The 17,520-nt window shown below is 32.7% G+C and overlaps 2 protein-coding genes across 15 annotated transcripts in view; both read left to right on the top strand.

Annotated features, from left to right (window-relative positions):
* Positions 1–688: 688 nt before the first annotated feature.
* LOC129315316 (putative disease resistance RPP13-like protein 1) lies at positions 689–13,284 on the top strand. 4 transcript variants are annotated; one of them, XM_054958925.1, is made up of 5 exons: positions 689–4,560; positions 5,575–5,957; positions 6,988–7,191; positions 7,316–7,518; positions 13,223–13,284. In XM_054958925.1, exon 1 carries the CDS (start codon positions 817–819, stop codon positions 4,162–4,164), a length of 3,348 nt encoding a protein of 1,115 aa, XP_054814900.1. In that variant the 5' UTR covers positions 689–816; the 3' UTR covers positions 4,165–4,560; positions 5,575–5,957; positions 6,988–7,191; positions 7,316–7,518; positions 13,223–13,284. The 4 variants fall into 4 exon arrangements, with proteins under 4 accessions (XP_054814900.1, XP_054814898.1, XP_054814899.1 ...); XM_054958923.1 differs by lacking the exon at positions 13,223–13,284 and adding an exon at positions 9,289–9,888; XM_054958924.1 differs by lacking the exon at positions 13,223–13,284 and adding an exon at positions 7,987–8,339.
* Positions 13,120–17,520, top strand: part of LOC129315317 (putative disease resistance RPP13-like protein 1) — a 40,354-nt gene continuing 35,953 nt past the window's right edge. For all 11 annotated transcript variants that reach the window (XM_054958935.1, XM_054958932.1, XM_054958928.1 and 8 more), the window contains exon 1: positions 13,120–16,945. In XM_054958935.1, coding sequence (XP_054814910.1) covers positions 13,213–16,461 — 3,249 coding nt within the window. In that variant the 5' untranslated portion in view covers positions 13,120–13,212 and the 3' untranslated portion in view covers positions 16,462–16,945. The remainder of the gene's footprint in view (positions 16,946–17,520) is intronic.

Here is a 17,520-nt window from a genome sequence, read left to right as displayed (position 1 = left end):
ATAATGATTTATAATTTTTATTATATAAATATAATATATTTAAAATATTTAAAAATATTATAAAGATTTTAAATAACATAAAATTTGATCTATGATGCTAAAAACTTAATCTCTAATTATTTATACTTTTTAATTTGTAATTTTAAAAAATGTGATAAAAATTTATAATTTTTATTGTACATTAAAGCTAAAAATTAATATGATTAATTATTTAATTTATAATACTAAAAAATTTATTATTATTTAAATGATAATTATATTTTTAATAAATTAAATATTTTTTAAATAAAAGAATAAAAGATTAAATGTAAGGTAGTATGGTTAAATAATATCCCACTCTTTAAATCTATTTTTCAAAAGCTACATAATATTACATATATCAAAATCACTTTTAAAAATATTTTTATGATGTACTTTTATTTTTTTATTTTTTTAAAATAATATTTCACATTTCAAGTATAAAAAAGTATTTCATAAAATTAAAAGTGAATTATCCACGCACACTCATACTTAATTTGTAGTCTAAACCGTGGGGACTTGTTAGACCCACCGAAAAAGAAAGGGCAGAAAAGAAAGAAAATCAAACAAAAGCAGTGTGAGCTGTACTAAATTAAGTCAAAAGGCATCCTTCCAATAATTCAAAAGATGTCGGCCACTTGCTGTTTGTCAGAATGTGCATCTCAAGGCATTGATCTGTGTTAAGTTATTTGGCAAATAAGCTATTATCTTTCACCTGCGTTGACATTAGGCTCATTTTTCTGTTTGCAATCATCCATTCATCCCTGGTCTTCTTGATTCCTTTTTCTTCCCTTGACCATGGCTGCAGAACTTGTCGGTGGTGCTATTCTGTCTTCCTTCCTTCAGGTGGCTTTTGACAAGTTGGCTTGTCGCGGAGTTCTGGACTACTTCCAGAAAAGAGGATTGAATGAAACTCTGGTGAAGAGGTTGAAGATCATGCTGTTATCCATCAATGGTGTCATTGATGATGCAGAGGATAAGCAATTCAGCAATCCAAATGTGAAGGCCTGGCTTTGTGAGCTCAAAGATGCTGTGTACGATGCTGAGGATGTCCTGGGCGAGGTTGACTATAATGTCTCCAAATGCAAACTGGAAGCTGAAACTCAAACTACTGTTACTAGCAAGGTACGAAATTTTTTTTGTACTTCTGGAAGTTCATTTGACAAGGAGATAGAATCAAGGATGAAACAAGTGCTTGAAAACCTCGAGTTTCTGGAGAGTAGAAAGATAGATCTAGGATTAAAACAAGGTAAAGGAGGTGTTGTTGGACCAATCACGAAGGTTCAGACAACCTCTTTGGTCGATGAAGCTGGAACGTATGGCAGAGATGAGGACAAAGAAATAATCATTAACTGGTTGTTAAATGACAATCACTTTTTAATCATCTCTGTAGTGGGCATGGGGGGGTTAGGTAAGACCACCCTCGCTCAACTTGTCTATAATGATCGCAGAGTGAAGAGTGGATTTGACCTCAGAGTTTGGGTATGTGTTTCCGATGACTTTGATGTTCTGAGGCTAACAAAAATAATTTTCAAGAGAATCATGACATGTAATGATGACGCTGAAGATTTAGATATGCTTCAAAATAAGTTAAAGGAGAAGTTGACAGGGCAGAAATTCCTTATTGTTCTCGACGATGTTTGGTGCGATGATGATAAATCATGGGAAGATCTTCGAGCACCTTTCATTGAGGGGGCTCTAGGAAGTAGAATTCTTGTCACTTCACGTAATAAGAATGTCGCTTTGGCTGCCCCCTCAGATCAAATACACTACCCACGTCAATTATCAGATGAAGATGGCTGGATGTTATTTACTAAATATGCATTTCGCAATTGCCATCCTCAAAAAAATCTTGTTTATCTTGAAGAAATTGGTAGAAGAATTGTTAAGAAGTGCAAAGGCTTGCCTCTGGCCTTAAAAACAATTGGAAGTCTCTTGTACAAGAAATTATCTTGGAAGGAATGGAATGTCATTTTGTCAAGTGAGATATGGAACATTGCATATAACAATATTCTTCCTGCTTTGATATTGAGCTATCATCATCTCCCCTCTCATCTTAAGCGATGCTTTGCTTATTGTTCATTATATCCCAAAGATTATGAATTTAATAAGGAGGAGTTAGTTTCATTATGGATGGCTCAAGATTTCTTACAAGTCTCACATCCTGAAATGGCAATTGAAGAGGTAGTCAATGAATGCTTCCAGGAACTTGTGTCAAGGTCTTTTTTTCAGAAATCTACAATATATAACGCACGTTTTGTTATGCATGACCTTCTCAATGATTTGGCAAATTTTGTATGTGGGGAATTTTGTTCAAGGCAAGAGGATGAAGGAGTGCCGAATATTTCGGAAAAAACCCGTCACCTATCTTTTTTAGCGCAATCGTATCAAAAATTCATACAATTTGAGCATCTGCACAAATGTAGAAAACTACAAACATTTGTGCGCCTTGGATATTTTCCATATTTACATTGGACTTGGAGCAACATAATGCTTGATCAATTGTTGAAGTGTAAATGTTTGCGATTTTTATCTCTATGTAACAATATTGATGTCGTGGAGTTACCTGATTCCATAAGAGATCTCATACATTTACGGTACCTTGATCTATCTGGTAGTGGAATAAGGGGACTTCCCGATACAGTATGTCTTCTATATAATCTACAAACACTGAAGCTAAACAGTTGTCAATATTTGGATGAGTTGCCTTCGGATTTACATAAATTAAGGAGTCTGCGTCATCTGGACTTGCAAGACAATAGATTGAAAAAGATTCCTCCAAAGTTGGGAGAGTTGAAAAATCTCCAAGTTCATCTGACACCATTTTATGTGGGCAAGTTCACTGAATCCAGCATCAAACAGTTTGGTGAACTCAATCTTCAAGGAAAACTTTCTATTTATGGGCTACAGAATATAGTTCATGGAATGGATGCCTTAGCTACAAATTTGAAAGGAAAAAAATACCTTGAGGAGTTAAGCTTGCTATGGAGTGAAAATGATAATGATGATTCCCAAAATGAAAGAGATGTGCTAGAAAAACTCCAACCACACCAAAACTTGAAGAGGCTATCAATCAACTACTACGGTGGTACAAGGTTTCCAGATTGGTTTGCTGATAACACATTGTCCAATATAGTGTCACTCTCGCTGAAATATTGCAGATATTGTTTCGTTTTACCATCATTGGGTCTTTTGCCGTCTCTCAAGTCATTGTCCATTGAAGGGTTGGATGGCATTGTATCTATGGATGTTGAATTTCATGGAAGTACTGCTGTTTCGTTTGGATCTCTTGAATTATTGAAGTTTGAGAAAATGTTGAATTGGGAGGGATGGGATTGTCAGACTGCTTCAAGAGCCTTCCCTTGCCTTAAAGAGCTCCACATAAGAAATTGTCCAAAGCTGAAAGATAAGTTTCCCGAGCAACTTCCTTCTTTAGAAATTTTAGTAATTCAAGAGTGCCAAGAACTTGCAACTTTAGTACCATGGGCTCCAATGATTCAAAGTTTGACACTTAGAAAATGTGGGAATTTACAGCTGGAATATATTCCTTCCACTCTAAAAAATCTCTCCTTTCATGGACCATGCACGAATGCAACTTTGCTTGAAAAGGTTGAGCACATTATTGCTAACACCTGCATTGAAGTTATGGACATTAGTGAATGTTTGAATTTGGAGTTTTCATGGCATCAACGTCATGACTCACTTCGTGACATACAAGTAAAAAGAAGTTGTGGGTCTCTGAGGAACTTGGCTTTGGATCTATTCCCTGCACTTAAGTGTCTGTGTCTTGAAGGGTGTGATAATCTTGAAATGATTTCTGTTTCAGAGGGAGGCATGTATGACCCAACAAGTCTTTTACACTTGGAAATTGTGGAGTGTCCAAAAATTGTATCATTTTGGGAAGGGGGGTTTTCTGCCCCTAAGCTACAAAGGTGTTATCTCAGACATTTGGGGAATTTGAAATCACTGCCCGAGTGTATGAACATTTTTGCTCCATATCTTTGTAGTCTAGAAATAAGTGATTGTCCGGAAATGGAATCACTTCCAAAAGGGGGTTTGCCATCGAAACTTCTGTATCTTCGTATCAATAAATGCCCGAAAGTCATTGCAAGTCGAATGGAATGGGCCTTGCTCATGCTTCTCTAAGTCAGTTGGAGATTTCAGATGATGTGGTGGAGTCTCTACCTGAACCACAACTGCTTCCACCTTGTCTTACTTGTCTTTTCCTCAATAAATGTTCCAATCTCAGAATGTTAGACTATAAGGGTCTTTGCGAGCTGTCCTCTCTCCAAAAATTGTCTCTTGAAGACTGTCCGAGACTCCAATGCTTGCCGGAGGGCTTCCCCTGTTCCCTTTCTAAACTTTGTATTTGGGGAGATTGTCCGTTGCTTAAAGAACGGTGCCAAAAACTGAAAGGCCAAGATTGGCCAAAGATTGCTCACATCGCTGACATTTGGATTGACCGTGTTAGACAAACCTGAGTTAATGAAAAAGGACGAGTACCCCAATCATTTCTGCTTCCCAGTCCTACCCACCACTCAGGTTTTTGCTCCTTCTATAATTTCCTGTGCACTCATTCCTTTCGTAATTTCCACACATTTAATTTTAAACAAACAAAATCATTGAAATCGTTCCTTAATTACACACATTCGATTACAAATAAAGGGGAATGGGATAGAAGGAACTTGAAGTCAATATTTTGGGGAAAAAAAGTATCAATGTCCTCCTTCAATTGAATTTAAGTTCTAGTTTTAATTCACTTGATTTTAATTTATTTGAGGACCTTGATCTTTTTTCCCCGAAATAATTTGACCTCAAGGTCCTTCTTCCTAATTTTCCTTACAAATAATTACATACTTGATTGAATTGTCGTTTTTTCTACACTACGTTTCTGTCCTTCATTTTTTTTTTGGTTAATTGCTAATGAATAGTTTGGATAGAATGTTTTGAGACTTGAAAAAAAAAAAGAACGTCTCCAATCCTTAATGAATATTTTGATTTATGAACATATGGTTGCAAATGGTTAAATGTGAGGTTTTCTTCTTATTTTCGTATTTTCCTCAGATTTCATTTAAAATAAAAAATCATTAAAATTGTTCCCTGGATTAATTGAATTTTCTCTTCTTTTCCTTTGTGCAAATTTTCATGATTTAGATTTCCCTTATAAAATTATATAAGGATTCAAAAGTTACATTCATTAAATTTCAAGGATCTACTCTGTTACCGATGAGTACATTTTTACCAATTATTTGTTATATTGTTTATTGCTTCTGTCTACCATTAGCAATGGCAATACAATGCCTACCTCGACTTTCATTTTATTCGACTGCAGTGCTTTAAATTGCCTCGAAGTTTTGATATACCTATAGCTTCATTCGATGATACTTCTCCAGTTTCTTGTTTTTTTCTATTCAATGGTTAGACTTTGAGCCCTCTTCCTTCCCCCCTCCTGATATATAATGCTTTAGACTCAAAAAAGCACTTCAATTCTTGCATAATTTGATTGTTAAATATATTATTCCAGACAGTTATAATGGAACTTGTGGTTGAATGCAGAAATATATGGAATGGTTTGGGGGTTGATCAAATCACATCACAATACATGGAAAATGAGTGAGTATCTTTGGCTCTCCCTGAAGGACTTCACAAGTATTGGTTACTGCTTTTGGAATGTTTCAAAACCAGCCTTGTTCTTTTTTCCCCCCCTCCCTGTTCAAGTTTCACGGCCATGAACAGAGCAGCATGCACAATACAAGTTTTCTTCCTCATGCTTACATCAGTAGATGTTAGAATCTCACAATGTTGGACTTCAAAGGTCTTTTCTTAAGATTGTTCAAAGCTCAATGCATTGGGAATCAGGGATTGATAATGATATGCTAACTTGATCAATTTTTGAAGTACAAATGACTCAACTACTGTATTTCCTAGCCACCACACAGGTATGTGTTTTTTCTATCTTTTGGTGTACATCTATTCCTTTACATGCCCCTTTCTCTTCAATGAAATCAGAAGCAAAAGTACATTTGTGATCATAGCCATTGGTTCTTGCACTAAAACTCCAAAAAAAAAAAAAATGTTACGCTGTTTCTTGCTTCTGTGTTTCATTGACTTTGATAATTGAATTTACACATGTACCTGTGTTAACATTGATTCAAAGTTTCTGCGGTATCTATGAGTTTTAGCATGAGAACAAGCAATAACTCAAATGTGAGGCTTCTTTGTCCATGTATATATGTAATGCACATTCATTGTCTTCCAAATATTTGATTAGATTTTGTTTTCGCATTTCCATGAGATTTAATTTGTTAAAAAAAAAAACATAACTTCATTAAAATCATGCTCCAAAGTAGTAGATGATTTACTTTGAGACTTGTGGAGCTTTTGGCAAATCTTTTTTTTTTTTTCATAAATAGACATTTTTTTTATGACACATTATTGCACCTGAATTGTTTCTCTCTTCATATTTACTTAGGATTTAGAATTCCCCTATCAAACTAAAAACTTTGTTAACAGCGACAAGGATTTACTTTGATATTCTTTGTGAAAGGCAATGGAAAAGTATTGCAAAAGCTACTATCTCAGATGAAGACGATGTGTGGTTTCTTATTTGCCACTTAACTTGGTCTCTAAATCCCTTTTATAACTTTGTGTCAACAAATTTTAGTTTCTAAATTCAAAGCTTAAATTCAAACGGTAAAGAGTGAAGAAGAGAGATGAATATTGTCCATTGTATAGAAAAACCAGAGAGTGCACCAACATATATCTAGCCCAAGGAGCTTGCACGTGTCTATAAACTTGTGGAATGCATGCCACGTATAACAAATATATTTACAAAAAGGAAAAATGCTTCTTGTTATTGTTGGTCAGCACACAATTGCACATATGCTTCTAATTTAAATAAAAAGACATTCAATTGCACATAATTTACACTAAGAACTTCGTTAACAATAACAGTTATTGAATTTGCAGGATTTACTCTGGTATTATTCTTGTTGAGAGCAATGGAAAATATGAGCTTACTCTGGCATTTGGGTTCTCAATGTAAAGCATCGCAAATGAAGTCCATGAAGAAGCTTTTTGCTGGTTCAACTCTGTTCTCTTTAAAAGAACAAATGCTCAACTCAAATGTTGCCTCTCAATTTTATGCATTACGAAAACATATTTCATTGCCAGGTCTTGTTCCTTCTGCTTTACCACTATCTCACATGCATCTTGTATTTGTTGTTGCATCAATGTGAATTGAATTTCAGTGATGGTGCTGCATAGTTATTAGAATCTCTTTGCTTGTGACTAGCAGGGCTTGTGGGTGATCCAATCACAACATACACAAAGGGTTTGCTCGTTGGTTTTGGAATGTTTGAAAACCAGCCTTGTTCTATTTTCTGTTGAACTTCCACAGCCACATCAATGTCCATGAACAAATAAGCTTGCACAATCACAATTGTTTGTGTTGCTTGGAAGTTTCAGATGATGATGGGGCAGAGTTTCCATCTGAACCAGGTGTGTTTCTACATTCTCTCAGTACTTTTGTTTACATTAGTATATGTTGGAATCTCACGAAGTAAAGTTATTGACGGGAAAATTAAGGCTTCCTCCACTCTGATTCAGACACATACTAACACGTTATATGTTTTCTTGAGAATTAATTTTAACAGTAAAACTAAAAAGTTATTTAGCAGTAACATTTATATATTGAAAATTTAAAATTCACTCTAATATTCTTTCTTGTTGGGAGCAATAATAGATGTTCTCACACTGTCAGTTGAGTTCCCAAACCAAGCCATTGTTAATGGAGCATCTGAGGATGCTTTTTGGTTCTCTGGCTTTGCAATTCAAATTTCTTCACTACGCACATATATTTGGAAGAATTTCAAGTGAATTGTTAATTATATGAATAATTTTTCATTACTTGCAATGTCGTCAAATATTTTTAAGGAACTGATAGGTTTTACATTCATTGATTTATAGTTTTATACTGACACATATGTCCCCTGCACTCTTTACGGAGAATTGAGTAAGCTGAACAAGAACATTTGTAGTTTGATGATACTATCTATCATGGATTTGTTTGAAGCATTCAAGTGGGATATTTCCTTATGTTTTAACATCAACGATTTGTTAGTTATACATTGAAAGTTTATTACAGAGCATATATTCTTTTTCTGAGTCTCCAATAGTGCTGGAGAGATTTTTTTTCATAATTATAGGACACACACACACACACACGGGACTTCTGTGTATATCATATATGGGACTTCTGTGTATGTCTCTCTTTATGGTGTCAAATCAATCAGAATTACTACTATTCCCTTAAATTGAAACCTTTTAGCTGTCAAAATTGGTAGATTAATAATAGTCTGTGAATCTAATCCCCAAAAGGAATATAATTCTCAATTATAGTTTCCAGCCATTGTTACTATGAGAATTAGATACTCTATAATCCTATGTACACCGTTGCTGCTAATGATACAACTTGGGATTGAAGTTCTCATCAACTTGCTTACTTCCTTCGGTTTTTATTACAAGTCATTTATAACCAACTCGCAAGAACAAAATAATAGTTACATTATTGAAATTGTTTTAAAAGTGTTTTGATTTCCATTTTCACCTCTAATAAATACCATACTGTTTTAGGAAAAAAATATTTTTGATCTTTTTATTGGAGTTTGAGAAGAAGGATATATTTAAAATAAAACAATTAATGCTATCAAAATTCTTGCAAAGTAACTTACATAAAAAATAAAAGAATTTTCTAGAAAACATTCTACAATAGAAACTGAAGGGAGTACTTTAATGCCTTAGGAAATCGAATTCAAAGAAGTACATTATTTGCACTTCTCTAATATATATATATATATATATATATATATAATACTATAATGCTTTGAAGAATATTGATTTATAGAGACAAGTCTATCCTTTATTTTATTTTGTTTTCATCAACAATTGGGGGGAAAGCCTGCACACCTTTATTTAAATAATATTAAAGTGAGGGTCTGAAAACCCCTTATATCTTTATATGATTATTGATTGCACAACTTTAACTTTTGTGTGAGATAAACACTGCTTTTTATTTAGAATTTTAATGATTCTCAAAATGGACTCTCTTTTTTTACTGTGCATGTGTTTTTTTTTGAAAAAAATTATTTGAGGCACGGTCAAGTATATAATATGAATATTTTTTTTAAATAAAGATTCAAACTTTAGTTAAATGCATTATGAAAAATAAACAAGTCATTTTTATTAAATCTAACTCTCACCTATGTATAGAATGGACTTCTTTTCAAGTTGCCAAGGAAAGTCACAAGTCTTGTGGAGTAACGACGGTCTTCTCAAGTCATTGGAAACATGTGCTTAGTTTTGGAGTAGGTAACCATCTCCTCAAGACATTGGATACAAGTTTTAGCCTCTGTCAACTTAGTGGAAATTTGTCATAGTCTTGGACAAGGTGGGTGAAGATGTGATGCAAAAGAAATTACTCCCTCTAACAGAAAATGTCACCTTTGCCTAAACATTGTCTCTGATAAAAAGATATTTAAATTAATTTAAATTGAGGAAAAAGTAGAAAGAAAGTAGGAAAAAAGAAAAATAACAAATAAATTTTTTTAAATATAGTAATTTTTTCACTATTCTTAAGAGCATTTTCTCTTATTTTTTTTTTCATTTTTCTTTCCATTCAAACATGGGTAAAAGAAAAAAAGATAAAATTTCAAGTGGGGACCCTTGACTCAAGATAATAAAAAAGAGGGCCCCAAAATTTCTAAAATTTCACTACAAAATTTTTATCAAATTTTTGATAAAAATGATAAAATTGTCCTCATTTAAATAAATAACATAAATGACTTATTTATTCTCATACTGTATGTTGTTCGTTTGTTTAAAGAATGCTGTTCGTTTTTTTACTTTACTTGTTTATAATTCTAGTTTCACTTAATTTTATTTTAAGTGTTGGTTTCATGATAAGATGATTTGTTTATTTTCATATTATATATTGTTCATTTATTTATATAATGTTGTTCGTTTTTCTATTTCAATTGTTTATTACCCTTGAAATGATTTCAAATGAAAGCAAGACTATAAATAAGTAAAATAAAAAAATAATAATATTTCATAAATAAATAAATAACCCATAACATAAAAAAGACTAAGTCGTTTATATTATTTATTTAAATAAGAGTAATTTTGTTATTTCTGTATGAGTCTCTTAGTAAAATTTTAAAAATTTAGGGTTTTTTTTTATTATCTCTCATCAAAGGTCTTTTACTGAAATTTTTTCAAGAGAAAAAACCAAAATGACACAAGTATGACTAGGAATAGAGATAAACTTATCTTGACGATACAGAGGACCGCCACCACAAATTTATGATGAGGAGCATTGATTTTGACTTTACACGTCAATCCGTGCCAAGTGATATTTGCTTCAAATCTTTTTAGGAAAAAGAAACAAGTACTGCTCCGAATGGTTTCTCATTGGAAAAATTTAACGAGGACCCTTGACTCAATTTAATTTTAACCAAAACTTTTAAAATTTTACTGTATATAGGAGATTAAAATAAAATTAAAAAGTTAATTGAAATAAATTTATTATTTTTGGTAAAATTAGGTGTATGAATAACTTATGTAAAAAAGTTAATAATTAATATATGGAAAATAAATAATTGATGTGGATGAAATTTACAACTTTAATAAACAGTATACAACTCTAATTTTACCTACATCAATTATTTATTTTTTTTATACGAGTTATTTATGCACCTAACTATACTCATTTATATTTGTATTAATATTATGTTATTAGTAAAAGTTGCAAATTTCACTTGTGTCAATGTTCATTTTATACACAAAAATTGTTAATTTTCTTGCACAATTTGTTCGTGTGACTAATTTTATTGAAAACAATAAAATCATCTCAATTAATTCTTTAATTTTATTTTAATAATAAAATTTTCAAAATTCTAAAAGCTTTCTGTTCGTCGTTAAAATTTTTCCTTTCTCATTTCACCTTAACCACTAAGGCTTTGCAAGCTCTTTAGCTAACTTCACCGCAGGTCAGGTCAAAACTTTTTCAAATTATTCTGACAAAAATACAATATAAAATGCAATATTTTCAGTAAAAAATTTAATAAAAAAATATGGGTTACAATTTTTTAAAAAATAATTTTAATTTCAATATTTACAATAAATATTTTTTAACATTAAATCATTCATTTAATTTTCCTTCTCTCTCCCATGAAGTTGTTATTCCAACAGCTTTTCCGATCATCTGTAAGAAGTAATGTTTCGAAATATAAAATCTAGTTACTTTTCCCTAACACTTAACATCACACTGTATCTATATAAAAAAAAAAAAAGCACCACGCTGTATATTTTAGAACAAATCAATAGAAATTAATAAAAAGTGAAAATTTTAACACATCTGGGACTATTTTCACTTTTCTAGTAAGCCCAGTCAATAAAAAATGAGTTTTATTGCTACTTATAATTTTATTAAAAATAATTTATAATTTAAGATGAAAACGATAAATCCCTCCTTATTATATATTTCTCTCTCTGTAATATTTCGTAGATAATATTATATTAAATAAAGAGTATTTTTAAAAATTTATATATATATATTTTTAAATAAGATTATAAAATGTATTTAATGAATTTCATTAATATATATAATTCATATTTGGTTTTTTATGTTTCAAAACTATTTAATTTTTTTTATTTTTCAATTGAAACTGAAAGATGTATTTTATTTATTTTCCATCATATAAAATATAATAAAAATTATATATTATAACCCAAATATAATATTGTATTTATTATTTACGTAATGTTATTAAGTATTAAATGTGTAATTGACATTGACAACATAATCTGATCAATTTAAAAAATTAAAAGTTATTTGATAAAAGACATTTTTTTAATGGGATAAAAGACATTACTATTAACAAAAATTAACACTAAAAAATGATTTTCATTTAACGTCCAAAAAAACACACACGCACACATACTTGTACAATTATTGTTGTTTTTCCATACATTTCCTTCCTAAAATTTGCAATCTATTGGCACTCAAGCTACTAACTGAACCTTTTAAAAAAAAAAAAACATAAAACTTACACTTTTAATGCAACTTTTTAACTGAACAATATATTGATTGCAATTTCACAAAAAATATAGAAAATAAAAAATTCAAATTTAAAAAAATGAAGTTAATAATGAAAGAATAGAAACAAACATAGAAACGATTGCAAGGTTCACTATTATTTATTCCTCATGAACGATAATATAAATTATAGTTAATTAATTTACAGTTTGTGAATAATTTTAATTGAAATTTTAAATTTTTAAAAATGTTCACGTCTTTTCGTTTACACTCTCATTAAATACCTTATATAAAAGTCTTGAAAATAGTAATTAAAATTGAGTGCATAATTTTTTAAAAAAAGTAATAAAGAAAGTAAGGGTATCATTAAAAAATAAATATAAAAGTTATTTAATATCCTATAATTTGAATTGGATAAGGTTTCTAAAAGATGTTTTGTATTATGATACGGAGGGAATATATGACTTGTGAAAGTACTACCTTTGATCCCATTTATAAGGTAGAGAATTTTTTGTTGTTGCTATTTATAAGTCATGCTATTAAATTTTTATCATAAATTACACATTTTTTAAATTTATCATAAATTAAATTTTTAATTTTACATCTACCAAATCCACTTTTAAAAGTATTTTTAAAATGTACTTTTATCTATTTATTTATTTTAAATAATATTCCACATTTCAAATGTAAAAAAGTATTTCATAGAAGTTAAAATAAAATTACTCAAACACACTCATACTTAATTTTTACTCTACATTTTTTTGGTAAAAAAAAAATTTACTCTACATCTTGTTCGATTAGACAAAGTTAATACCATTACGTGACCGGGGGGACTTGTAAGAAAAGGAAAGAGAAGAAAGGAAAGAAGACCAAACAAAAGCAGTGAGCTGTATTGAATTAAGTCAAAAAGCATCCTTCCAATAATTCAAAAGGTGTCGGCCACTTGCTTTTTGTCAGAATGTGCATCTCAAGGCATTGATCTCTGTTGAGTTATTTGGTGAACGAGATACTAACTTTCACCTGCATCGGCATTAGGCTCATTTTTCTGTTTGCTATCATCCCTTGCTCTCTCTTCTTGATTCCTTTTTTTCCTTACCATGGCTGCAGAACTTGTTGGTGGTGCTATTTTGTCTGCCTTTCTTCAGGTGGCGTTTGACAAGGTGGCTTCTCGTGGAGTTCTGGACTACTTCCAGAAAAGAGGATTGAATGAAGCTCTGCTGGAGAAGTTGAAGATCATGCTGTTATCCATCAGTGGTGTCATTGATGATGCAGAGGATGAGCAATTCAGCAATCCAAATGTGAAGTCCTGGCTTTGTGAGCTCAAAGATGCTGTGTACGATGCTGAGGATGTCTTGGCCGAGATTGACTATAATGTCTCCAAAGGCAAACTGGAAGCTGAAACTCAAACTACTGTTACTAGCAAGGTACGGAATTTTTTTGGTACTGCTGGAAGTTCATTTGATAAGGAGATAGAATCAAGGATGAAACAAGTGCTTGAAAACCTCGAGTTTCTGGAGAGTAGAAAAATAGATCTAGGATTAAAACAAGGTAAAGCAGGTGTTGTTGGATCAATCACGAAGGTGCAGACAACCTCTTTGGTGGATGAAGCTGGAACATATGGCAGAGATGAGGACACAGAAATAATCATTAATTGGTTGCTAAATGACAATCACTTTTTAATCATCTCTGTAGTGGGCATGGGGGGGTTAGGTAAGACCACCCTCGCTCAACTTGTCTATAATGATCGCAGAGTGAAGAGTGGATTTGACCTCAGAGTTTGGGTATGTGTTTCCGATGACTTTGATGTTCTGAGGTTAACAAAAATAATTTTCAAGAGAATCATGACATGTAATGATGACGCTGAAGATTTAGATATGCTTCAAAATAAGTTAAAGGAGAAGTTGACTGGGCAGAAATTCCTTATAGTTCTCGACGATGTTTGGTGCGTTGATGATAAATCATGGGAAGATCTTCGAGCACCTTTCATTGAGGGGGCTCCAGGAAGTAGAATTCTTGTCACTTCACGTAATAAGAATGTCGCTTTGGCTGCCCCCTCAGATCAAATACACTACCCACATCAATTATCAGATGAAGATGGCTGGATGTTATTTACTAAATATGCATTTCGCAATTGCTATGCTCAAACAAATCTTGTTCATCTTGAGGAAATTGGTAGAAGGATTGTTAAGAAGTGCCAAGGCTTGCCTTTAGCCTTGAAAACAATCGGAAGTCTCTTGTACAAGAAATTATCTTGGGAGGAATGGAATGTCATTTTGTCAAGTGAGATATGGAACATTTCATGTGACAATATTCTTCCTGCCTTGATATTGAGCTATCATCATCTCCCCTCTCATCTTAAGCGATGCTTTGCTTATTGTTCATTATACCCTAAAGATTATGAATTTAATAAGGAGGAGTTAGTTTCATTATGGATGGCTCAAGATTTCTTACAAGTCTCACATCTTGAAATGGCAATTGAAGAGGGAGGCAATGAATGCTTCCAGGAACTTGTGTCAAGGTCTTTTTTTCAGAAATCTACAATATATAACGCACGTTTTGTTATGCATGACCTTCTCAATGATTTGGCAAATTTTGTATATGGAGAATTTTGTTCAAGGCAAGAGGATGAAGGAGTGCTGAATATTTCAGAAAAAACCCGTCACCTATCTTTTTTAGTGACAAGGTATAATAAATTCATACAATTTGAGCATCTGCACAAGAGTAGAAAACTACGAACATTCATGCCTCTTAGATATTATCTATATTTCCATTGGACTTGGAGCAACATAATGCTTGATCAATTGTTGAAGTGTAAATGTTTGCGATTTTTATCTCTATGTAACAATATTGATGTTGTGGAGTTACCTAGTTCCATAAGAGATCTCATACATTTACGGTACCTTGATCTATCTGGTAGTGGAATAAAGGGACTCCCCGATACAATATGTCTTCTATATAATCTACAAACACTGAAGCTAAACAATTGTGAATATTTGGACGAGTTGCCTTCAGATTTGCATAAATTAAGAAGTCTGAGTCATCTAGACTTACAAGACAATAGATTGAAAAAGATTCCACCAAAGTTGGGAGACTTGAAAAATCTCCAAGTTTATCTGACACCATTTTACGTGGGCAAGTTCACTGAATCCAGCATCAAACGGTTAGGTGAACTTAATCTTCATGGAAAACTTTCTATTTATAGGCTACAGAATGTAGTTCATGGAATGGATGCCTTAGCCACAAATTTGAAAGGAAAAAAATACCTTGAGGAGTTAAGCTTGCTATGGAGTGAAAATGATTATAAAGATTCCCAAAATGAAAGAAATGTGCTAGAAAAACTCCAACCTCACCAAAACTTGAAGAGGTTATCAATCAACTACTACGGTGGTACAAGGTTTCCAGATTGGTTTGCTGATAACACATTGTCCAATATAGTGTCACTCTCGCTGAAATATTGCAGATATTGTTTCTTTTTACCATCATTGGGTCTTTTGCCGTCTCTCAAGTCATTGTCCATTCAAGGGTTGGATGGCATTATATCTATGGGTGTTGAATTTCATGGAAGTACTGCTGTTTCATTTGGATCTCTTGAATTATTGAAGTTTGAGAAAATGTTGAATTGGGAGGAATGGGATTGTCAGACTGCTTCAAGAGCCTTCCCTTGCCTTAAAGAGCTCCACATAAGAAATTGTCCAAAGCTGAAAGATAAGTTGCCCGAGCAACTTCCTTCCTTAGAAATTTTAGTTATTCAAGAGTGCCAAGAACTTGCAACTTTGGTACCATGGGCTCCAATGATTCAAAGTTTGACACTTAGAAAATGTGGGAATTTACAGCTGGAATATATTCCTTCCACTCTAAAATATCTCTCCTTTCATGGACCATGCACGAATGCAACTTTGCTTGAAAAAATTGAGCACATTATTGCTAACACCTGCATTGAAGTTATGGACATTGGTGAATGTTTGAATTTGGAGTTCTCATGGCATCAACGTCATGACTCACTTCGTGACATACGAGTAAAAAGAAGTTGTGGGTCTCTGAGGAACTTGGCTTTGGATCTATTCCCTGCACTTAAGTTGTTATGTCTTAAAGAGTGCGATAATCTTGAAATGATTTCTGTTTCAGAGGGAGGCATGCATGACCCAACAAGTCTTGAAGATTTGGAAATTGTGGACTGTCCAAAAATTGTATCATTTTGGGAAGGGGGGTTTTCCGCCCCTAAGCTACGAAATTGTACACTCAAACGTTTGGGGAATTTGAAATCACTACCTGGGCGTATGAACATTTTTGCTCCGTCTCTTAATAGTCTAATAATAAGTGATTGTCCAAAAATGGAATCATTTTGAGATGGGGGTTTGCCATCAATACTGAGGAATCTTACTATCATGAAATGCCCAAAAGTTATTGCAGGTCGAATGGAATGGGGTTTGCACAATTATGCTTCTCTAAGTTGTTTGTGGATTTCAGATGATGTGGTGGAGTCTCTACCTGAACCACGGCTGCTTCCACCTTCTCTTAGTATTCTTTTCATCAGTAATTATTCCAACCTTAGAATGTTAGATTATAAAGGTCTTTGCCAGCTGTCCTCTCTCCAACATTTGCTTCTTGAAAGCTGTCCGAGACTCCAAGGCTTGCCCAAGGAGGGCCTCCCCAGTTCTCTTTCTAGACTTGATATTGGGGGAGATTGTCCATTTCTTAAACAACGGTGCCAGAAACTGAAAGGCCAAGACTGGCCAAAAATTGCTCACATCCGTCATGTTCATTTGAATTGACAGTGTGAAGTTCGAGTGGCCCGATCATTCTGTTTCCTAATCCTACCCCACCACTTAGGTTTCTACTATTCTATAATTTCCTGTGCACTTATTCCTTTCGTATTTTCCTCGCATTTAATTTTAAATAGATGAAATCATTGAAATCGTCCCTTGATTACACACATTCGGTTACAACTAAGGGGAAATTAGATAGAAGGAACTTGAAGTCAATATTTGGGGGGAAAAAGTATCAACGTCTTTCAAGTGAATTTATGTTCTAGTTTTAATTCACGTAATTTTAATTTATCTGAAGGAACTTGATCTTTTTTTCCCCCAAATAATTTGACCTCAAGGTCCTTCTTCCTAATTTTCCTTACACATAATTACATACTTGATCGAATTGTCGTTTTTTCTACACTACGTTTCTGTTATTTATTTATTTTTATTTTTATTTTGTCACTTGCTAATGAATAATTTGGATAGAATGTTTTCGGACTGGGAAAAAACCATCTCCAATCCTTCATGAATATTTTGATTTATGAACACATGGTTGCAAATGGTTAAATGTGAGGTTTTCTTCTTATTTTCGGATTTTCCTCGGATTCCATTTCAAAAAAAATCACTAAAATTGTTCCCTGGATTAATTGAATTTTC

The sequence above is a fragment of the Prosopis cineraria genome, unplaced genomic scaffold (genome assembly GCF_029017545.1).
Source record: "Prosopis cineraria cultivar Desert tree isolate PC_DT_omini unplaced genomic scaffold, ASM2901754v1 PC7, whole genome shotgun sequence".
Classification (NCBI taxonomy): Eukaryota; Viridiplantae; Streptophyta; class Magnoliopsida; order Fabales; family Fabaceae; genus Prosopis; species Prosopis cineraria.
Note: the sequence above shows the minus strand (reverse complement) of the source record. Positions and strands in the feature narration are given on the sequence as shown.